At 43.5% G+C, this 24,653-nt stretch overlaps 1 protein-coding gene across 3 annotated transcripts in view; it reads right to left on the reverse strand.

Moving 5' to 3' along the window:
* Window positions 1-24,653, reverse strand: part of LOC126260157 (dipeptidyl peptidase 1-like) — a 74,665-nt gene that overhangs the window by 20,929 nt on the left and 29,083 nt on the right. For all 3 annotated transcript variants that reach the window (XM_049957431.1, XM_049957419.1, XM_049957427.1), the window contains exon 6: window positions 7,167-7,292. In XM_049957431.1, the coding sequence (XP_049813388.1) occupies window positions 7,167-7,292 (126 nt within the window). The remainder of the gene's footprint in view (window positions 1-7,166; window positions 7,293-24,653) is intronic.

Below are 24,653 nucleotides of genomic sequence, written 5' to 3' on the forward strand. Positions count from 1 at the left end.
AGCGTCTGTCAGCGTGACCATAGTTCGGGTGACACGTCCTCCCCTAGCTTAGCGGACATGGAAGTTATTCGGACCGAAGAGACGTCTGACATGGAACACGTGCCATTAGAGGACGTTGAAAGGATTCCTTCAGATGGCGACCGGACGTTCTGCCTTTCAGACGGTCCCTCTTCTTTGACACCGACTGACGCGGCACTTCCGACAGAGGAGTCCGTGACAGTGTCCCGGCAGCAACATCGAAATGCAGCAGAGGGTATTTCTGGGATCGACGACCAATATGACTGGGTAGAACCAGTCGAAGGAGCGCGGGAAATGGCACCCCCCCTCCCCTGCCCCCCACTTGATGACGGCTCACTTACAGGACGCACACCACACAACGAAAACAACGGAAGGAAGCCTGTTGGCGGGCAACCCTGTGAGCACGAACAGTGGACTAAAGCCTTTGGAGTTTACAGTGACATGACACGCGCATGACGACGACAAAGGACCAAGCATATAAGGTGGTAAACATTGACACCGCATGATCGCTTGCAAAGATGCAACTTTTCCGAGATATGATTTACGCCACAGACGTGGATATTCTGATGGCGCAGGAAAACTGCAATGGTGCCTTTCCCGACGTGCGTGGTTACAACACGTACCTAGCGCCGACTCCAGACATAGGACGTGGCGCAGCGATATTAGTATGGGAAGGGATTCCGGTGTGTGACTTCGATTATCTGCCTTCGGACGGGGATATGCCGATGACCGTGAATGGTACTCGTATTGTCAACGTTTATGCACCCTCCGGATCTGACACTCTACGTGCACGTGCGCAATTCTACTCAGAAGAGATTGCGCCCCTGTTCCATGGCAGATAGATCACTTCTTGGTCGGAGGGGATTTTAATTGTGTTCTCACACCGAAGGATCAAATCAGGAATTTTAGCTCCTACTATGCACTGCGCTCGATCTGCCGAGACATGACACTGATGAACACATGGCAAAAGATCCACGTTGTTTACTAGCCACTCGGCGAGCAGACTGGATAGGATTTATGTTTCCGACGCACTACGAGGTCACGTGTTGGCTGCTGAACGTTGGCCCACAGCTTTTACTGATCAACTTGTACATTTATGCACGTTAACCCTTCCACGGCAGTTGGACTGGAGAAGCCGTGCTCCGTGGAAACTTAATTCGTCTTAATTTGTTTGATCCCGAATGTCGCCAGCAGATTGAAGAAGTATGACAGACTTGCATTCGCTGTCTCCCGATGCACCGTACGGTTCTTTCATGGTGGCTGCAATGAGCAAAACCGGTGGTATGAAGAGCCCCCATAAATTATGGCAAGGAAAAAGCGAGATGGCTCTGAGATACACTTGAATATAACTACATGGTGCTCCATGACTTGTCCTCCAGGGCCCCATCGCCCGAGCGTCAAGCGGAAATCCATCGCATTCGGGCGTGCATTTTATCGATCAAGAGGGGGACGTCGATTGGAGGGACTTTCGATCCGAGCTCGGTGCTTGGACAACGTCGATGGAGAACGTATTTCCATGCATCATGCGGCCAAGGACATTAGCGCAATCGTCAGTCCTTGATCACAGCGCTCCATGATGGTGATGGTCGGCCCTTGACGACACAACATGACATTGTTGCTGGATTTCTGGAGCAATACCGCCTCCTTTCTACTGGGACGCCGACGGATGTTCGGATAGGAGATTACATTTTGCGACAGACGCAAATGGATGTTATGGATGTAGAGGCGTTACTAGGACACCTAACGGAAGATAACGTACGGATGGCACTCATGAAGGGTGCGGTGCATAAATCCCTTGTGCCAGATGGGTTGACACTCAAATTTTATTGCGAATGTGCAGATATAATGCTGTCCCAATACGTGTTGATGTACAATGGGTTATTGCGTCCTGACACGGACGTACCATAGCAATTCATGCCGGGAATTCCTTTACCAATACCAGGGAGTGTCAGAACCCATCAATTTCGACCGCTCAGAATGCTCAATGCTCAAGACATTACCATCAGACCAGGCTTGTCTAGGGGTTCGGAGCAATATCCATTCTATCCTAAGTGAAACCGTGACATCACTGCCCTGGTGGAAGCATGTAGCATGCTAGGGGCGTTCGTATCAGTGGATTTTAATCGTGCCTTTGACAGGATCAACCATGATTTTTTTGACTCTACCATGTGACGCATGGCGAAATCTCAGGACTTCATTACCGTCCTTATGCGCCTCCTTCTCGGCGCTCCTTCGGCGGTGAGAGTCAATGGCAAGGAATTAGGAAGGATTCCTATTTACAGTTCAGTTAGGCAAGGACGTCCCTTGTCGATGGTGCCGTTTGCAATAGCGCTCGAACCATTGTTGCAGACTACGACTTCGTGAGAGTTCCTTCACGTGTCGTGCATATGCCGACCACTTACTTTATGATAATCGTCCGGTCGGAGAACGAAGTACGTAAGGTGATTGCCCTTCTTACTACATATGTCGTGCGGTGGGTAGCAGGGTCAACATGAATAAATCCAAGATTACGCACGTTGGACGGGGGCTGGACGCTTTGCACAGTCCGTTTAGAACGGTAGACATCATGCGATGCTTATTAGTTTTGTTCACCCGATCGCTACGACAATCAGCTGCGGCGAGCTACCGGCGACGGCTCCAGCACATCCGACTGCACATACGCAACAATTCACTCCGAACCCACGACCTGCTCCAAAGGGTGGAATACACTAACGTTCATCTTGCCTTACGACTTCCAAACTTGACACAGGTACTGCCAATGCCACATGGTATTGCCGACAAGTTAATGTCGGCCTTTCGATACTATGTCAGCCGAGGGATGCTGTTTAAGGAGAAATACGAGACTTTAACTCTCCCACGCCATTCTGGAGGACTTAATCTCACGAATGTACGGAACAAGATTCCCGCTCTATACTTGCGAGCGACGCTACGGACCTGGAACCAACGGCAAAACGCCATCATGTCGGCGATCCTGGACTTGCTTCTTCCCCCGTCATTTGAACTGCCGGTTGCGTTAGGCACAATATCGTCTTCTTTTTGTCACGTCGTGTGATTCTTTGTTCATTTTAGTTATGTTAAGTTACAAATACCTTCAACAAGAATCCATACCACCCGTGAGATATATAGATACTTGAGGCATCGTCATGGCGGCAATGTTGTCGAGCTTAAATACCTAATGAGGGATTGGCGACAGATCTGATGAGCTGTCCATATGCCTTTCGTACCAAATTCGGTATTCAACCACCAAGTCGCAAAAGCTGTAGCCGTTGCTTAAGCAATTTATATAGACTAGGAGTGTGTGCAAAGGAAAAAACACCGGCCGACCGCGTGTGTCAGAGGATGATGTCCGACGGATTCAAGAAAGTTTTGTATGCAGTCCCAGTAAGTCTACCAATAGAGCTAGTCAAGCACTTGGAATACCCCAACCAACGGTATGGAAAGTTCTGAGGCGGCGTCTGCTGTACAGGTCCTACCGATTACAACTTGTGCAGGCTCTCAACCCCAATGGCAAAGAGAAGTATCTCGCATTTTGTCGTTATGTGCTAGCAAAGATGGAGGATGACGCATTTCTACAGCGTGTAATTTTTAGCGATGAAACGACGTTCCACCTTAGTGGAAAAGCCAATAGACAAAATGTTCGCATTTGAGCTTTGGAAAATCCACATTCACCACTGCAATACGAAAGAGACTCACTGAAGATCACCGTGTTCCGTGCCGTATTCCGTATGAAGGTTTATGGGCCATTTTTCTTTTCGGAAAGAACTGTAACGGGAATCACGTACCTGGACATATTGGAGCAATGACTGCTCTCTCATGTTCTGGAAGAGTCCCAGGACTTCATTTTCCAACAGGATGGAGCTCCTCCCCACTGGCGCCGTGATATACGAGGGTTTTGAATGACTCCCTTTCTCAGGGCTGGATCGGCTGCAGGACCTGGCTCTACACTTCTGGTCACCGAGATCTCCTGATCTCACACCCTGCGACTATTTCTTATAGGGTTACGTGAAGGATGCTGTTTACGGGACGGCCTCTACCAACCACTCTGAAGGATCTACGGAACCGGATCACTGCTGCCGTGCACTCAGTAACAGCAGATACGCTTTCGCGTGTGAGGGACGAGTTTGGTTGCCGCGTCGATGTTTGCCGTGCAGCCAGCGGTGGCCACATTCAACGTTTATAACATTTATTGCATTTCTAATTATTAAATAATTATTAAAAACTAGTTATTTACAAATTATTAAATTTATTAAATTGATATCAAAGATTATGAGGAAAACGTTGAAATTTCCTCTTTTCATTGGTGTACAGCTTGTTCATTTTGGATTTGTACTTGAATAAATATGAAGTTTTGAAAATGGGTCCATCATTTAGAATAACCCTGTGTACTCGTACATAAAATACAATTTTAAAAAAATCGAAAGAAAGGCGACCGCTCGCGATAAGCAGGAAATCAGCGTTCGAATCCCGTATCGGTACAATTTTCATTGTTGTCATTCCATTATACAGCTGATGGTTATCAACATGCAGAATTGCGATTACTTTGCATCGTAATTCAGAATGACACATGCACTGCAGTATCGAATTTATTCACATTATCTGTAATTCATACAGAAGTGTCGTTATGCGTTAAATAGCCTAATTATACTGTTTTGTAATCGCTATAATTAATTTGGATTGCTCTGTATTTGTTGTTTATCAACGTGCTTAACGACCTCAGGAAGTAAGTTACTCGTGTCGGCTCCCGCTTAGAGTATCACCCAACAAGAGTGGCACATTCTCAGAAGGGAGTAGTCGTTCCACGTTTCCTGCCGAAAGAGTTCTGTTGCGATATGGGTAACGGACACATCACAATGTGATTCTGAAATGGTGTGGCAGCTGGAAACGTAGTCCACAGTTGAAGTACTCGGGGCAGTTCGAGTCAAGTGGACAGAAAACGTGTGAGTTACACACGGATCCAACTGAAATTCTGGAGATATATGCAATTTCGCGTACAGCTGCAGATAAAAGTTGCCAACAATTTGACCAAGACCGCACAGGCGTGGGTAATGCTGACCCGCATTACAGTTCAAATCTTGCACCACGCTATTTCCACCTTTTCAGCAAGCTGATGAAAGAACATCTATAAGGACATTCGAACAGCGGCGCTCTAATGGCTCTGTGTGAAGGGAACTGATTTGTATCGTTGAGGAACTGGTAGAACGTTCTGACCGTTGTTTGCCCGCATCTCGTGGTCGTGCGGTAGCGTTCTCGCTTCCCACGCCCGGGTTCCCGGGTTCGATTCCCGGCGGGGTCAGGGATTTTCTCTGCCTCGTGATTGCTGGGTGTTGTGTGCTGTCCTTAGGTTAGTTAGGTTTAAGTAGTTCTAAGTTCTAGGGGACTGATGACCATAGATGTTAAGTCCCATAGTGCTCAGAGCCATTTGATTTTCTGACCGTTGTTTACGGATACTTAGAGGATCGTGTTATGTATCTGTGTCACTTTTAACCGCAACATTCAATAAAAGTTACTTGGCCTGCTATAATGATACGTAACTCCCTTCTTAAAGTTCCGTCGCTGTCTTTGTACGTTTAAAGTAAAGATTTTTTCTTACTGTTGCCGTTAGGGCTACTGAAAATGGTTAAAAATGTCGAGTATGATATAGCAAACGAAGTACACTGCTGGCCACCGTAAATGCAACACCCTGAAGGAAGCATCCGAATCAAGTGAAATTTACACCATGGGTTTGCAGCGATGAGATATGCAACTGATTAGAATTTCAGCGCAGACGCACATCACGCGCGCCTGTGGCGCCACCTCATAGCGCCATTTAAGGCTTGGCGATTTCGACGAGTGTACGTTCGGCACGTGTGTTTACCTTGTGGTTGTTTCACAAGACGATCAGTTATGCCTCGTAGACAACAGCGAACATCGTTTGATCAAGTATCCGAGTTCGACAGAGGAAGGATAGTGGCTTACCGAGATTGTGGATTATCATACAGAGAAATCGCTAGTCGTGTTGGACGAAACCAAACAACTGTAATGCGGATATGTGACCGTTGGATGCAGGAGGGTACGACGGACCGACGTGGTCGATCGCATTCACCTCGGTGCACCACTGCACGTGCTGATAGGCAAATTGTGCGCATGGCAGTGACGGATCGCTCAGTGACATCCCGAACCATAGCACAGCATGCTGTGCTATGGTTCCATTGCTTCGTCTACCATTGACGCAGAACCACAGACGTCTCCGTCGCCAATGGTGTGATGACAGACGGATGTGGACGGCAGAATGGAATGACGTTGTCTTTACTGACGAGGCACGATTCTGTCTGCAGCACCACGATGGTCGGATTCGAGTGTGGAGACACCGTGGAGAGAGGATGCTGGACAGCTGCATTATGCACCGCCACACTGGTCTTGCACCGGGTATTATGGTATGGGGCGGTATTGGATATTAGTCTCGCACGCCTCTAGTACGCATTGCCGGTACTTTAAATAGCCGGCGCTACATATCCGAGGTGCTGGAGCCAGTTGTCCTTCCTTACCTTCAGGGCTCGGCCACAGCCATATTTCAACAGGATAATGCGCGACCACACGTGGCACGCATTGTCCAAAGGTTCTTCATCAATAACCAGATTGAAATTGAATTGCTTCCCTGGCCGGCTCGCTCTCCGGATCTTTTGCCGATAGAAAACATGTGGTCCATGGTTGCTCAACGAGTGACCCAGATTACATCCCCAGCTGCCACACCAGATGATCTTTGGCAACGTGTTGAAGCTGCTTGAGCTGCTGTACCCCAGGAACACATCCAACGTCTCTTTGACTCAATGCCGAGACGTGTGGCAGCGGTGATCTCCAACAATGGCGGCTACTCTGGCTACTGATTCTGGCAGGAACCAATGTCACAGACGTCTGTAAACGTAATTATTTGATACTTGGTCAACATGTTATCTACAAAATAAATTTTCTTGTGCTACCTCTTGTCTTTCTTGGTGTTGCATTTACGGTGGCCAGCAGTGTATTTATACGAATGTTGAGTGTAACAAACTCTGTAGTGAAAGGTTGTAATCAGCTGTTGAGGAGATGTGCTCCACTAAAAAGTAGAAAGACGTAATTTGATGAACAGAACCTGAAAGGAGGAGAGGAAAGTGGTGTGTACCCTGACTCACCTGACGGGCGATACGTAGTTGACACCATCGACGTTCCTCCAGTCCCACTGCTTGGGCAGGTACGACGCGCGCTGCTTCTGCGATGATGTCACCGGTGCGGCCGTGGCTCTCTGCGGTACCCAAGCCCTGAAAGTGAGAAACAAATAACAGAGCAGTGCTGCTGAATGGCAAGGCAACGGGCGACGAACAGGTGGCAATGGCAAAAGGGACCACGTCTTAGGTTCAGTTAATTTGTTGTGTATTTACCTTTCCCTGTTCTCTTACCGTTTCTGTTTTCTGTTCAGTGCCGAAAAGGCCTCGGACAGTGTGCGATTCGCGCAAGGCTGTAATAATGTACCATGGCACAAGCAATTCTACGATGGATGTATATAATTTGAAGGAAGAACTAAGTCCCTTAGCTCCCCCAGTCGGAGCTTCGAGTCCTCCCTCGGGCATGGGTGTGTGTGTTATATACAGCGTAAGTTTACGTTAGATTAATTAGTGTGTAAACTTAGGGACTGATGACCTAAGCAGTTTGGTCCCATAAGATTTTGCCACATTTTTTTTTATAAACTAAATCGGTCGTGGCTTCCAATAAAGAACCGCCATCTCAGCCAATCAGTTCAGAACAAAAACGATTTATCATCCATGACAAGTAGTGTAACTAGGCTGTTTAGGTTTTTTTATTGGTAACGCCACCTCTGTATGAAAATCACTGGCTGTGCTGTGTGCAGTCTGTGGCTGCTTTGCATTGTTGTAATACTCGCCATTGTAGTGTTAGGCAGCTGGCTGTGAACAGCGCGTAGCGTTGCGCAGTTGGAGGTGAGCCGCCAACAGTGGTGGATGTAGGGAGAGAGATGGCGGAGTTTTGAAATTTGTCATGAACTGCTATATATATTATGACTATTGAGGTAAATACATTGGTTGTTCTCTATCAAAATCTTTCATTTGCTAACTATGCCTATCAGTAGTTAGTGCCTTCCGTAGTTTGAATCTTTTATTTAGCTGGCAGTAGTGGCGCTCGCTTTATTGCAGTAGCTCGAGTAACCAAGATTTTTGTGAGGTAAGTGATTTGTGAAACGTATAGGTTAATGTTAGTCAGGGCCATTCTTTTGTAGGGATTTTTTGAAAGTCAGATTGCGTTGCGCTAAAAATACTGTGTGTCAGTTTAAGCACAGTTATGTATAATTCTTCAAAAAGGGGACGTTTCATATGTCGACCCTTAGCCGAGGATACCTCACTGGAATCTTCTGATTTTTTTTCTTGTAGTTTGTGTAATTAGTGTAGCTTTTGTTTATTGCTAGCGCGTAATTGTAGAGAAAATCTCCTTTGTAGTTGCAGTCTTTCATTGTTGTACAGTAAAACAGTTGTGGCATGCATGTAGATTTGCACCAAGTATTTCGCAGCTGCAATTAACTAGATATTATTTTCAGTGTTATGTTAATGTGTTCTCTTATTTTTGCTCTTCAAATTGTGTTTTTCTGTGTTGTCGTGTGAAATACTGTGACAATAATGGCGTGTGAAAAACGTAATACTAGGCTCCAAAGTAAACTGAGAAATGACAGTGAAAACGAAAGCAGTGTGTTAGCGCCACCGAGTAATGAATTAACTGATGTTCAAAGTAGTAATTTGGTAATTGTGCATAGGGAAATGGAGCGGGCGGCAAACAATGGCGTGGACACTGAAACAATTAGTGAAGAGGGAAGCATTATCGATCGATCGGTCGGCAACAGCTCGCCTCAGGAATCGGGAATGACAGGACACAATTTTGCAAATATTGTAGACTCTGGTTTTGGGTTCTCACCGTTTTCTCAAATGAGTCAAGACACATTTTCCACTTGTCAAAATGTGAATGTTGCCGGTGCAAATTCACTGCCGAAAAGCACTGAGGAACATGTTTCAGACACCAGTGCATTGTTATTACAATTAATGCAACAAATGGGACAAAAGCTTGAAAAATTAGACACAATGTAACAAAATCAGAGACAAACACAGCAAAAGCTTCAAAAATTAGACACAATGGAACAACACCAGAGACAAACACAGCAACAGTTAGACACAATGGAACAAAATCTTCAAAAGTTAGACACAATGGAACAAAATCAGAGACAAACACAGCAAAAGCTTCAAAAGTTAGACACAATGGAACAAAATCTTCAAACGTTAGACACCACACTTGAACAAACACGTGAAGATTTAACTACTGAGTTACATAAAATCGAATCGAAATGTCAAAAAGTCTGTAATGACGTAAAAACACAAATTTGTGAGCATTTCCAACCTATTTTTTCGCGTCATGAAAATGCATTACAGAATCATGAAGCAGCCATAGAAGAACTGCAAACTATTGTTCATGAAAATCACGACACCCTGCAAGCTAAAATTGACTCAATCGCATCTACCGATTCGGTTATGCAACTTGCAAAAACTCAGGAAAACTTAAAGGACACAGTAGATACGATTTCAACACAAATGGACACTCTGAAACTTGGTTCAGAAAAACACACAGAGGAAATAATTTCACTAACGGATAAAGTAGCCGAACTTTCAGATCAGTTCACTAACTTATCTACAAAGGTAGATGATGATCTGAATGACACAACACCTATAGCCTTCACTGACACTGAAGAGTATGAAGAAATTAGAAAATTCAAACAAAATCAAAATCAAATCAATACACAATACAAAAGAGTAATCCGGGAAGTGCAAGATCAGTTGGCCCAAGTAGTACAAGAATTACGTATTTCAGAGGACACTCGCGCCCCAATACGGGAAGAGGGACATAGAAATACGGAACAGCCACAAAATAATAACACAGCGCATTTCGGAAATTATGAAAGAAATTGGCAATGTGCACCGAATTTTTAGATGGAACCGCCGACACGACGTAACAATGACCGACATGCGACTCGCCGACACGATGATTTTGACTATAAGCTGTTCATTACTACACGTAAATTCAAAACGTTTAAGAATTCTGGCAACGACATTCATCCACAAGCGTGGCTCCATCAATTCTCTCATTGTTTTCCTCCCAACTGGTCATTAGAGCGCAGATTAGAATTTATGTGTGGCTACTTGGAGAATGAACCAGCTGTAAGAATGCGATCGGTCATTCACGATTGTCACAGTGAAGGAGAATTTTATCATGCCTTCCTCTCGGCATATTGGTCTCAAGCTACACAAGACCGAGTAAAACATAGCATCATAATGATGAAACATTTCGAACAATCTGAATTCTCCAGTCTTGTGAAATATTTTGAAGACATGTTGTACAAGAATCAGTACCTGTCAAACCCATACAGCCCCTCAGAACTCATCCGCATTGGCTTAATCAAATTACCTGAACATTTACGACATATTATTTTGGCAGGACGTTGCAAAGACGACATTGAAGCTTTTCAGGGACTGTTACAAGAATTAGAAATTGACACAGACAGTCGCGGGATGCGAAAACAGGAAAACGATCACTACAGGTCACATCCGTCACAATTCCGTGACGACAGAAACAATAACTGGACACGACAAGTCTATTCTTACAACGCAAATCGTGACCAAAACAGACACCACCCGTATGACAACCACTGGCAGAGTAATAATAGTTACAGAGAAAGATCGCATTTCCATAGTAATGAATATGACAGAGACAATCATAGAAACAGACAATATGGGTACCAAAACAATTATTATCAAGGGAGGCAGAATAACTTCAGACGCAACAGTTCGGCGCACAGTTACGATTCAGGGAGAAATTCTCCAGCACGTGACGAACAAGGAGGAAACTACGGAATCTACCGACATGACGACAGACGATATATTCGTAACGACAGACCTGAATTGTATCAGAACTGGCGGGATTCTAACATTCTAACACGGCTGGGCCCTCTCGGCAAGGCGAATTTGTAGAAGTTGTGTTTCCTAATCCCAGTAACGACGCGCGCCAACAAAGAAACAGACAATGACTCGCACCACAGGCAGCCGCGTGCGCCGGCTGGCTCAGGGAAAAATAACATAGACGCTAACCTTGAGAAAAATTCCAGTATTCTTTACCGACGTATACCGCATGATAATTACGTTCAAGTTGAAACTCTGAGTACTAGGAAGAGTAAAGGTTTACACCACATTTCACACGTAAAACCGTTTATTGAGAGATAATGTGCTTTTTTAACTTGAGATTTTAATGCAACATTTTGGTTCACTTGAAAATATATTCTGGATTTAAAGTACCTTCAGTGAGATACCAGATGACAGTGGTTAGTTTATGTGACAGTTACACGATTTTATCACGACGCTACTAATGAATGACAATTTACAATGTTGCTTTTGCAGTGTCTCTGTTTTATATCTGCACAGTTTTCTGTTTTATTCTGGAAAGTAAAACATGTTTTAGTAGTAACTTTTGTGGTATAGCAGCAATGAGACAGCCTTTTTCGTGGCACAACAATACGTTACTGTACAGTACTTTCTTCATCACGCCAATAAGCATAATAACTACGATATCTATACGCAAAGCATTTCACTTTTGTTTATCATGAGGTAAGTACATTGACTTCTGCAGAACTTAGCTTTCGGAGGACGATAACTACGACACTTCCACAGAATTATCTTACAGCAAGACGCACATTTAGCGCTACAGGAGACGCATTTGAGAGATTAATTTTGTACTTAAGCCATTTAGTTTTCAAGATTTTTGAATTACAAAGAAAGTTTTCCATGATACATGTCATTCCATTGCTGTAATCTGTAACACCTGAGGGTATAATTACATTAATCCTCAGGGGGGTGCACGCTTACTTTGTGTACCATGTGTGTGGCAAACACAAGGAGCCCTAGCTAATATGGTATCTGCTTATACAACTTTACACATCAGTACCATATTTCTCTAACACACAAATTACGCAGGTATCTGATCATTTAACTGAGAGATAAACTTTTTTTTACTACATCAGTGACACATGTTTACGCAATTTCACAGTTGGGTAACATCACACTTATGAAATTGTATTTTGTCTGAACTTTGTGAACTGTTCATATTTTTCCGGAACCATTGTGATACTATGAGAGCTTTGAATAATGTATTTGGTATGGGATCACGATTTTTAAAGTACGTTTGAGACAGATGACACTTTTGACATGAGCAGAGATTTTTTTTAGGTTTTGAAATTATTGCAGGAAGCTACGACGTTTTTGAGACTTGACTGAGGTGTTATGATGTTATTTTTACGACGACGATGTGTATTATGCTGCTGAGGTATGTTTGTGATCAATAAGCTGATGCTATATGAGGAATTTGATTATGCTATGTAGTTATTATAATGAAATATTGAAGACGTGTCGACGAATATGTGTATGTGTAATAAGGTAAGGAATAATGAGTAGTGGTTAGGGACTCTGACTTGTGAAAAAGGATGTTGGAAACCAAGAATCATACTTTAAGAGATATGAAATGTGTGTAAATGTGTGAATGTATCACAATGTCGGCGAAAATTTTTTGGACACTGTTATATTCATAAGATTTTGTATCTACACATTTGCAACGCAAATTCTCGACCTCTGCAATTTTTTATATGAGACTGCCACTGTAGCGGAAACTGCTGTCGTAAATATTAAGAAAGTTAAGTGACCACCTGCACGTAATGCGTCGTGGGCACCCAGATGGGCGACAGTCGCCTGGAAAGAAGTCATTAGTGTGTGCCAGAGGCGCAGGTGGAGAAGAAAAAAAAAGGGAGGCCATTATCCTCGCTATTGACGTTCCTTTGTAGAGAGCATCGCAAAAACGACACGGTCGAACTTGAAAACATATTATTACACTGTGGAGCTCTTAATTTATGACATTTACTGAAATGAAATGATGAGAAACATTTCACATCTATTGTCTTTCTAGTTGAAAGATTGTTTACTGCACTATGAAATGCTATATGGCTAGTGAATGACGTTTCACGCCTTGCTTTGCCTATTTTGTTTAATATCTAGTTTCTAGCTGCACTGCAGCATTGGTTAAAATAAAATTTTATAGATGTACTAATATAAATATTTTCTGTCTACAGATCCAGTAAATAATAGTTTTGTGATATATTTCCAAAAAAATGAGGGAGCACAAAAAGACATTTCCCTTCACAGGAACTGCATACATAATTTTCTTTACAATACTTGGTAATTTATTTCATAGAATAAGTTTTTGTGGTGCACCACTTTAATTACATAGACATTGAGATATGAATAGACATTTCCCTTATCTGCATTGTTATCTTTAGTGTACTATTTTTTCTGCTTGAGCTATGTCATCTTTAGGTATTACATTTACTTCTGCTGTTTGCCAGGCATAGTGTTACTGAATTTAACGTTGTATTACTCTGTTAAGCTAGTTTTACTACTGATTTATTTTTCTTGTTTGCTACACAGTGCCTTATATTAGTTATAATATTGCAATTGCTTTGCCTATTTAAATTTTTTGTCATTGATGTTTGTGTTAATTCTTTTGTGCTACTGCATTGCCTCGTCCCTTAGTTTAGCATCTGAGCTCAGTAGATTTAAGTTAGCTTAAGAGAGGGTAGCCTATAAGAGAATGAGTTGCGATGAATTTGAAGAAATGCACTGAGAGGCAATACGCAAAAAGTACAGAAAGCAGGTATAGATAGGACTTTTGGAAATAATGAAGAACGTGGGGAGATCTCCAAGAAGTAAAGAAAGTTTTGTTTGCAAAATACTGCAGTAAAACAAACCCTGTCCTTTCCTTGTATTATTCCACTATATGTTTGTGTACCCTTGTGTATTTATGTTCTTCCTGTATTTATATGTGTATCTGATAAGATTTATGTTCTAGAATTTTTCTGGTACTAAGCTACATTCACTAATGACGAGGAATACTGTTATCCTCAAATATAATTTGCATTTATAATATGTAATTTTCTTTGTAAAGATGTTTACACATTATTAATTCTGTTCTGTTTCAATTCTCATGTGTGAAATTAATGTTTCGAAAACTATTCTCATTATTTTATTTATCTACTTATCTCATAATTCCTGTAACATTGATGTATATGTTTATTTCTATTCTGTTGTAAAGCCTGTACTACAAATGTTATTTGTATTGTTATGTTCTTTAATGATGTATTTTGTACCTTTGTAATTGTATTCTTATGTTATACAATTGTAATTGACACCAGTTCATCATATTATTGACTTGTAAGTTCCATTTCACTGCACACGTTTCTGTTGGTCATAGTATATGAAGAATATGTGAGAAGCAGAGACTGTTAGTGTTTGCACATGTGTTGATAATTCAGCAAGGGACTGGATAACAGCATTGTTGGTTCTAAGGACATTTAAAAAAAAAACTTTGTGAGTGCACAAGTGGTGGTTTATGGACTTGCTATATTGTCCGCAAGACTCTTCGATGGTGATTGTGCACCTGCACATTTGCAGCAGATGGCTGCTGGCCGTCTCTACAAGGACTACAGTGGGTCTGCGTCTTTGCTGACTCACCAGTACCATTATTTCTACAAGGACTGCAGTGGGTCTGCGCCTCTGGTGGCCCACCAATACCGTAATCTCTACCAGGACTACAGTGGGTCTGCTGTGTGATGACCTACCCACCAATACTCTTCAAAACTTCGACTGACTCCGCTGTGGGTTTGCTCTGTTGTGGTCCATTACCTGTCAGCATGTCAAGAGTCAGCACTGTCTTTCCGTTGGAAAGACAACACTACTTCTTCAAGACTGCATGGAAATCCACTACTTCTGTGTGCAATTTCTTTTACTAATGAGACTTTGTGAAAAAAAAATGTAATTACTATTATGATGAATGATCAGGACTATCTTTATGGACTGTGAGAAAATTTTAGCTTTTGACCAACATTGTATCAATAAGTGTGTGCATTTGATTTCTTTGTTATTGTAATTACGATTATGAAAAAGTTTAACAAATATGTATTGCCCAGTGCCCAAAACAATTTGTAAAATTTTTTGTGGGGAGCATGGGGGCTATGTAAGTAGGCCGTTTAGGTTTTTTTATTGGTAACGCCACCTCTGTATGAAAATCACTGGCTGTGCTGTGTGCAGTCTGTGGCTGCTTTGCATTGTTGTAATACTCGCCATTGTAGTGTTAGGCAGCTGGCTGTGAACAGCGCGTAGCGTTGCGCAGTTGGAGGTGAGCCGCCAGCAGTGGTGGATGTAGGGAGAGAGATGGCGGAGTTTTGAAATTTGTCATGAACTGCTATATATATTATGACTATTGAGGTAAATACATTGGTTGTTCTCTATCAAAATCTTTCATTTGCTAACTATGCCTATCAGTAGTTAGTGCCTTCCGTAGTTTGAATCTTTTATTTAGCTGGCAGTAGTGGCGCTCGCTTTATTGCAGTAGCTCGAGTAACCAAGAGTTTTGTGAGGTAAGTGATTTGTGAAACATATAGGTTAATGTTAGTCAGGGCCATTCTTTTGTAGGGATTTTTTGAAAGTCAGATTGCGTTGCGCTAAAAATACTGTGTGTCAGTTTAAGCACAGTCCTGTAAAATTGTTCAAAGGGGACGTTTCAGTAGCATTATAGCATTGTTGTCTCAAAATTCTGTTGGCTGTAGAAAAGTATCTCACTCAGCGATAGTAAGGAAATCGAGGAAACGAGGACAATTTTTTTTGCATACAAAAATTGTAATAACCGCAACCCTTTTTAACTGTGCACAGATGCAAGATAATCCTCACAACAATGTGATAAAACCCGACATTATTCGACTACAAACTAAGTGGTGAATGTCTGGAGCACACCACGTTCATCAAACACACTCTAGAAGTGATGTACATGTGCAAACAAATGATCAGAATTACAGAAAAAATTCGATGATGTATTCAGAGGAAATAGCTTCACAAATTGAGCAAGTCAATAACGCGATGGTCCATCTCTGGCCCTTAAGCAAACAGTTATTCGGCTTGACATTGGTTGGCAGAGTTGTTGGATGCCGTCCTGAGGGATATCGTGACAAATACTGTCCAACTGACGCGTTCGATCCTCAAAATCTTGAGACGGTTGGAGGACCCTGCCTATAATCATCCAAACGTTCTCAATTTGTGAGAGATTCGGTGACACTGCTGGCCAAGTTATGGTTTGGCCAGCACGAAGACAAACAGTAGAAACTCTCTCTGCGGCAGCCCAGACCCTTCGCGGGCGACAGTGAGGTTGGTAACTCACCGCCGTGTGGCGTTACTCCAGACACATATTCGGCCTGGAATTTATTGGCAGGGGTAGAATAGTCTTCAGTGATGAGTCCCGCTTCGACATGAATTCAAATGACCAGCGAAGACTTGTCTGGAGACTCCCCGGACAGCGATGGGGTACCAACCTATCCGTCGCCCGCCATATGGCCTGACAGTAACGAGTGATGCCTACGAACGCCATTTCACTTCATAGGAGGACCCCTTTGGTTGCCGCCCGCAGCATCCTTACGGTACTGTGATACGTCGACGATATTCTACCCGCCGTTTTGTTGCCCCTCATGGCAAGCCGTCCTGGGCTTACATTTCAGCAACGCAATGCCAGCTCGCATGTGGCGAGAGTTCTACAGTTTGTCTTCGTGCTTGCCAAACCATACCTTGGCCAGCAGTGTCACCGAATCTCTCACAAATTGAGAACGTTTGGATGATTGTAGGCAGGGTCCTCCAACCGTCTCAAGATTATGAGGATAGAACGCGTCAGTCGGACAGAATTTGTCACGATATCCCTCAGGAGGGCATCCAACAACTCTGCCAACCAATGTCAAGCCGAATAACTGTTTGCTTAAGGGCCACAGGAGGACCATCGTGTTATTGATTTCCTCAATTTGTGAAGACCTTTCTGTTGAATAAATCATCCAGTTTTTCAGAAATTGTAACTATTTGTTTGTCTGTACTTGTACATTGCATCCCATTCGGTTAATTTCTTAGTGTTGCGTCGTTTTTTTCCTTTTTTACGTCTTACAAGGGGAGGCCGCCAATTGTGAAATTCAGATTCGATTCATACTGCGCATAATAAAAGCTCATGGCCAGAGGTGTAATGTGGCAAAGCACCAAGATGCACTTCTCAGCCGTTGAAAGAAACCGTTGCGGTGAAATACTCTCTACGATAAATGATGTTCTTACAGCGTCGTGGCGCAGCGGTAAGCGCTCGGGTTCGTAATCCGAAGGTCACCGGATCGAATCTCGCGCCATGCAACCTTATTTTTTTAGTATTTGTCTTTTGTAATTCAAATATATATAATTCCCGGCAATCAGTTGCAACAATTATGCATATAATAAGTTGTTGAAAGTCGTTTGTCGTGGAAAAACTGGCGACTTCGAACATCATTGTTTTCCGCAAACAAAGTTGTATTTCACAAATATTATTGATTGTCTTTATAATTTTAACCACGTATAGTTAACGGAAGACGTAGAAACGATATTCCGAAACGAATACGTATAGCGTAAGTCCAACGTTCGAATTAGAATAGAGACCCCACGAACACAAATTTGCTGTGGCAGGTATGAAATATAAACTCCGTTACCCGCTCGTTACACTTGAAGGACAGATGTTGAATGGGCCGAAACGAGCCGCCGCATAACAGCGTAGTTGCCTGCTAACTTCGAAAGAAGGTAGATGCGGTCCCTAGCGCAACTTATAACATTGTCGAAAATCAGTGCGGACGGGAGAGCTTTGGTACACCCTGTTAATATATATATATATATATTTGAATTACAAAAAATAAATACAAAAAAAAAATGGTTGCATGGCGCGAGATTCGATCCGGCGACCTTCGGATTATGCACCCGAGCGCTTACCGCTGCGCCACGACGCTGTAGAAAACTATTTATCGTAGAGAGTATTTCACCGCAACGGTTTCTTTTAACTGTCGATTTTCTCGACAACGGCTGAGAAGTGCATCTTGGTGCTTTGCCACATTACACCTCTGGCCATGAGCTTTTATTATGCGCAGGATGAACCGAATCTGAATTTCACAATTGACGGCCTCCCCTTTTTAGAGTGTATTTGTGGGTAATCCTACAAAGTGATATGAAGTGGCACGACTACATAAAGTCAACAGCAGAGGAAACAAGTAGTACGTAGACATAGATTTATTGTTTGTAGGAAAGTGCAGGGCATCTATGAAGGAAATGCCAAGCAAGACGCTAGCAGCCCCTATTGTAAACACTTTGAAAACCTCTTCTAAACAAGTATGCACGATAACAGATACGGAGCGAATTGAGACGAGCTGCTAAAATCTTTGCAGTTCTGTGCAGACCGTAAAAAAACGCATCATAGATGCTTGGGAAACTTAAACAGCGATCTTTCGGTAAAAGGCGATGTTGTTGTAGGAAAACCGTGTGGTGTAAATGTACAGACCCTGGCTCGACGAAGACGCTGTGATAACTTAGCTGTCACCAATTTTTCCCTTGTGTTGGGATCAGAAGAATAAGACGAGAAAGAGTACGGCGCGTGCGGAGGCATATAAAACAGTTTTTCGTCGTTCACTTTGTTTTCTGTCCTCAGTCTTCCGACTGTTTTGATACCGCCCGCCAGGAATTCCTCTCCTGTGCCAACCTCTTCATCTCAGAGTAGCACTTGCACCCAGCGTCTTCAATTATTTGTTGGATATTCTCCAATCCTTGTCTTCCCCTACGGCTTTTACTCTCTACAACTCTCTCTAGTACAATGCAACTTATTTTTTGTTACTTAAGACATACTCTATCATTCTGTTCCTTCTTGTCAGTTTTTCACACGTTGCTCTTCTTGCCAACTCTGCGCAGTGCCTCCTAATTTCTTATTTATCAGTCCATCTAATTTTCAACATACGTCTGTAGCATCAAATCTCAAATGCCTCGATTCTCTTCTGTTCTGGTTATCCCACAGTCTATGGTGCACTTCCATACAATGCTGTGCTCCAAACTTACGTTCTCAGAATTTTATTCCTCACATTAAGGCCGATGTTTGATACTAATAGACCTCTTTTGGCCAGGAATACCTTCTTTACCTGTGCTTCGTCTGTTTGGGTTATTTTGCTGTCTGTGTAGCAGAGTACCTTTACATCGTCTACTTCGTCGTCCCCAATTTTGTTGCTGAGTTCATTGACAATCTCATTTCTCATTTATTGCTAATCTCAATCTCGTTACTTCGTATTCCTTCGGTTTACTTTCAATGTATATTTTATACTCATCAGACTTTTTTTTTCGTTCAACACGACCTTTAATTTTTCGTGACTTTCACTGATGGTAGCAGTGTCATCAGCGAACCTTATAACTGATATGCTTTCACTCTGAATCTTAATGCAACTCTTGAGGCTTATGGATTGTCTCCGTCACTGGTTTTTCATTGTATAGATTAAACAGTAGTTGTACTATTTCTGATCCGTGCACTTCGATCTTGGTCTTCTAATCTTGCTGTTCCCTCTTGGTTCGTGTACGTATTGTACTGGGTGATCAAAAAGTCAGTATAAATTTGAAAACTGAATAAATCACGGAGTGATGTAGATAGCGAGGTACAAATTGACACGCATGCTTGGAATGACATGCGGGATTATTAGAACAAAAAAAAAAAAAAAAAAAAAAAAATGCAAGAGTTCAAAAAATGTCCGACAGATGGCGCTTCATCTGATCAGAATAGCAATAATTAGCATAACAAAGTAAGACAAAGCAAAGATGATGTTCTTTACAGGAAATTCTCAATATGTCCACCATCATTCCTCAACAATAGCTGTAGTCGAAAAATAATGTTGTGAACAGCACTGTAAAGCATGTCCGGAGTTATGGTGAGGCATTGGTGTCGGATGTTGTCTTTCAGCATCCATAGAGATGTCAGTCGATCACGATACACTTGCGACTTCAGGTAACCCCAAAGCCAACAATCGCACGGACTGAGGTCTGGGGACCTGGGAGGCCAAGCATGACGAAAGTGGCGGCTGAGCACACGATCATCACCAAACGACGCGCGCAAGAGATCTTTCAAGCGTCTAGGAATATGGGGTGGTTCTAATAAAATCCCATGTCATTCCAAGCATGTATGTCAATTTTTACCTCTCTATCTACTTTATTCCGTGGTTTATTAAGTTTTCAAATTTATACTGACTTTTTGATCACCCGGTATATTACGCCTATTTTCCTGAGAATTTCTAACATCTGGCACATTTTACATTGTCGTACGCTTTCTCAAGGTAGACAGGTGTAACCGACCTGTTTCGATGTTCCTTTGTTGTTGCTTGTATTATCATGTGAAACTTCAAAATTGTATCTCTGGTGGTTTTCATTTTCTAAAACCAAACGGAGCGTCATAGAGCAGATCCTTAGTTTTCTTTTCCATTTTTCTGTATATCAAACTTGCCAGCAACTTAAATGCATTAGAATTAAGATGATTGTGCTATTGTTCTCATACTTACTTGCGCTTGCTATCTTCGGGACTGTGCCGATGAGACTTTTCCGAAACTATGGTGGTATGTCACCAGACTCAAAGACTGTGAAATCTATTGGTAGAAAATTAAAAAACTGTAATTTGTCTACAAAAGACCTTGTATAAAAAGCACTTGTGGCTCCAGTATTTGATATCCTGCTCAGCTGCTCAAACACTCTGCTGGAATAAAAATTAGTACAGCCTATTAAAGGTTTCCAATTCATTCAAGATTTATTGTTGCAATAGTGCATATGGAGCACATGAAATCATTATATTTACACATAAATGGCACAAGCGGTTTTGAGGTACCACGTATCGACACATGGTGAAACACCCATATTAGTACGTTGTGTAGCCTCCATGGCGAGCAATGCAGGCCCTGACTTTGGCATCCACCCAATCGTACAGATGGCGAATACTGTCTTGCTATACATAATACCACGCCTGACCGACCTGTTCACGTAGTTCTATACGAGTTGGCTGATGAGTCGCACGAGTCACTTCTCGTTCCATTACATCGCACACGTGATCGATTGGAGAGAAGTCCGGAGATCGTGCTGGCCAGGGAAGTTGCCGCACGTCTTGCAGAGCACATTGAGTTTTGCGGACAGTGTGTGGGCGAGCATTATCCTGTTGGAACAACACATCACCTTCGTGTTGCAAGAATGACAAAGGAACAGGTCTAACAACATCCTGCACGTACCGAGTACTAGTTAGCGCCCGCTCCAGAAACACCAAAGGTGATCAAGAGTTGCAGCTTACCACATCCGAGACCATAACCCGGGGGTGACCTGTTCAAAAATGGTTCAAATGTCTCTGAGCACTGTGGGACATAACTTCTGAGGACATGAGTCCCATAGAACTTAGAACTACTTTAACCTAACCAACCTAAGGACATCACACACATCCATGCCCGAGGCAGGATTCGAACCTGCGACCGCAGAGGTCGCGCGGTCCTAGACTGTAGCGCCTAGAACCGCTCGGCCACATCGGCCGGCAGGTGACCTGTTGTAACAACGGAAAAATTAACGGGTCTAGCAATATCTTGCAAGTGTTGAGCGCCGATTAGCGACCCCTCCAGAAACACCAATACTGAACGAGATTTGTAGCTCATCACACCCCAGACCGTAAGGCCTGCAGTGGGCCCAGTGTGTCTTGTACGAATGCGCTTTACAAGACAGCGCTCACCAGGTCTATGTCGTACACACAAACGACCATCACCTGCATGCAAGCAGAATCTGCTGTCATCGCTGAAGACCATGGCGCACCATTCCATCTTCTGAGCGATCCTTTGACGGCACCAGTAGATCTGTGCACGTCGATGGTGTAGCGTGAAGTAACTTTCAATAGTATTCAGTCCCCTATGTTTCTATCCCGTACAGATAAAGCAGGTACAATTAGCGAAACAACAACTTGGTCAGAGACGCCAAGTCAGTTTTTCCACGTTCCATCCGTGAACGGAACGGGAAGAAACTTTAATACTGTGTGGTAGAATAAAAAGTACTCTCTGTCATGCAATTCGTAGTGGTTCTTAGAACTGCGACGCAGACCGACACGACTAGTCATCTAGCCCTGTACCGTCCTTTCAAAAAGGTGCAAGACTCATTTTACTCCTGGAATAAAACCGACGTCAGTGCAGTAACTACGCTTTGAGCTTGAATTGACAATATCGTAAACTATGTCAATGCGCGGCGTCTGTTCTTTCTGACATGTTCGAAAGAACAGACACGTCGCGGAATCCGCAGCTCCGATACATTTCATACAGAGGGGTCCAAAAAATTTATCCACTGCTTAAAAGTCCACAACTTGCAAACTAATTGATCGAGTTGTCTCATTTTTGGTGAAAGTGTAGCTTAAAGCCCAACTTCAAGATATCACTGTAGGTGTTCGACACGGTCACCATTAACATCCACACACAAACGATGCCGCCGAACTGCAGCACGAACTTCTGACTGTAACGTGTTCAGTTGGATATTTGCACATGAATGTACGATGGATTCTCGAAGTTCGTCCAATGTGCGTGGCTTTTTGCGATAAACGACGTCCTTTAGTGTTCCCCACAGGTAAAAGTCCAGAGGAGATAGGTCTGGGGAACGTGGTGGATACTCCACAGCACCTCTAAGGCCTATCCGTCTTCCTGGTAGATTTTCGTCGAGGTACGCCCTAACACGATTTTGGTAGTGGGCTGGGGCATTATCTTGTTGAAAGTAAACTCTTCAGTCTCCATACAAGTCTCGGATGGCAGGTAAAATGGATGTCTGAAGTGTCTGAAGGTACACCTCACCGGTAACTGTGCCGTCAATGAAGAATGGCCCAATCAAGCCCCGGTAAGACAACCCATACCACACATTTACTCCTGGCAAATTCACGGCTTTGTCTACATGTACGTTCGGATTAATGGCGGTTCAGTAGATGCAATTGTGGCGATTTACTGTACCACTGAGTTTGAACTGTGCCTCATCAGACCGCACAATCATCTCAGCAAACTCTTCATCGTTGCGCACCATGTTAGTAAACCACTCGCAGTACTCCATTCTACGAGCTGGGTCTTTCTCGTTTATTGCGTGTAGCGATCGTGGGATGTAGCACTTCCACTTTGCTGCTTCAAAATTCGCCGAACACTTGAGCGACTCACTCCAGTTTCACGGGCACACTGTCTCACAGACTTCTGTGGTGAGCGAGTGAATTGTAACACATGATGGGAGTTAGCTGGACTTGTTACTATTACAGGTCATCCAGATCGTTGTTTGAGTACATCTTTAACACAGCCTTCGACTTCAAATTTGTCTCGAATCCGACGAATCGTTAAACGTGTCGGTGGCTCTGTTTGATACTCATTTCGCCATTGCCGTTGAACCTCATTAATGTTTTCGTACTTAAAATACCACTTCAAAACTGACTTCTTTTCATCGAATATAAGCCTTGCGACAGCCATGTTTACTCGAGTGACTAGGTGTAACTAAGAACAAAACACTGGTTATCTGGCGACTGTCATCTGACAAAACAAAACAACGCAATACAACGCTTGTGTGGCGATTGCCGGAACTACAAACTATTACAGTAGCAAGGATGAGACAACTCCGTCAATTAGTTTGCCAGTTATGGACTTTTAAACAGTGGATACATTTTTTGGACCCCTCTGTCAAATTGAGGCTGGAGGATTGGGAAGGGGTGGGGGAGGAGAAGGGAAATGGAAGGAATTATTGATGTCAGCGCACCGGAACTCTATGCAGAATCAGCGGCGAAGAGTGAAAATGTGTGCCGGCCTGAGGTTCCAACCGGGGAAATCCTGCTTATTAGGCACTTATGTTAACCACTGCGCCACCCGGACAGTGTGTCTGTTGCGTTGCCGCGGACGTCTTGGACGTCTCTGGGCCCACTCACATTCCCACCTAGCGCCACCTATTCGCAGTCCTCGTGCGTGTCCTCCGTGCTCGCTACTTTGAGATTCCCGCAGGAGGTCGAACGTGATTGTACAATATTATATATGACCGTAGTGTCTGTTCCCGAAAGAACAGTTTCCGTGGATGACCATGCAGCTTTGCTAGAAATGAAATGATAATTAAATGGACACCCTAGCTGCAAACAGGCGTTGATGTACTTCATTGGGGACATGTTGAAAATGTATGCCCCGACCGGGACTCGAACCCGGGATCTCCTGCTTACATGGCAGACGCTCTATCCATCTGAGCTCAGATGGATAGAGCGTCTGCCATGTAAGCAGGAGATCCCGGGTTCGAGTCCCGATCGGGGCACACATTTTCAACATGTCCCCAATGAAGTACATCAACGCCTGTTTGCAGCTAGGGTGTCCATTTAATTATCGTTTGATTGTACAGTGTACATTCACACTGAAGGTGCTGTATTCATAGGCCATGGACATGTACGAGGGAACAGACACCTCGCGTTCAGATAATTGATTCGCCTCAATGGGCAATGATTCCGTCACTCTCAGTGCGGCTGCGCAATGACGTTGGACCTCCTGCGGCAGTCTCAAAGTAGCGAGCATGGAGGACATAGAGGGGGGCCGCGGATAGCTGGCGATGGGTGGGAAAGTGGGGCGACCGACAGGCGAACCGAGACAGTCCGCACAACGGCGATAAACACTGTGTCCCAGGGGCGCA

The sequence above is a fragment of the Schistocerca nitens genome, chromosome 1 (assembly GCF_023898315.1).
Source record: "Schistocerca nitens isolate TAMUIC-IGC-003100 chromosome 1, iqSchNite1.1, whole genome shotgun sequence".
Lineage (NCBI taxonomy): Eukaryota > Metazoa > Arthropoda > Insecta > Orthoptera > Acrididae > Schistocerca > Schistocerca nitens.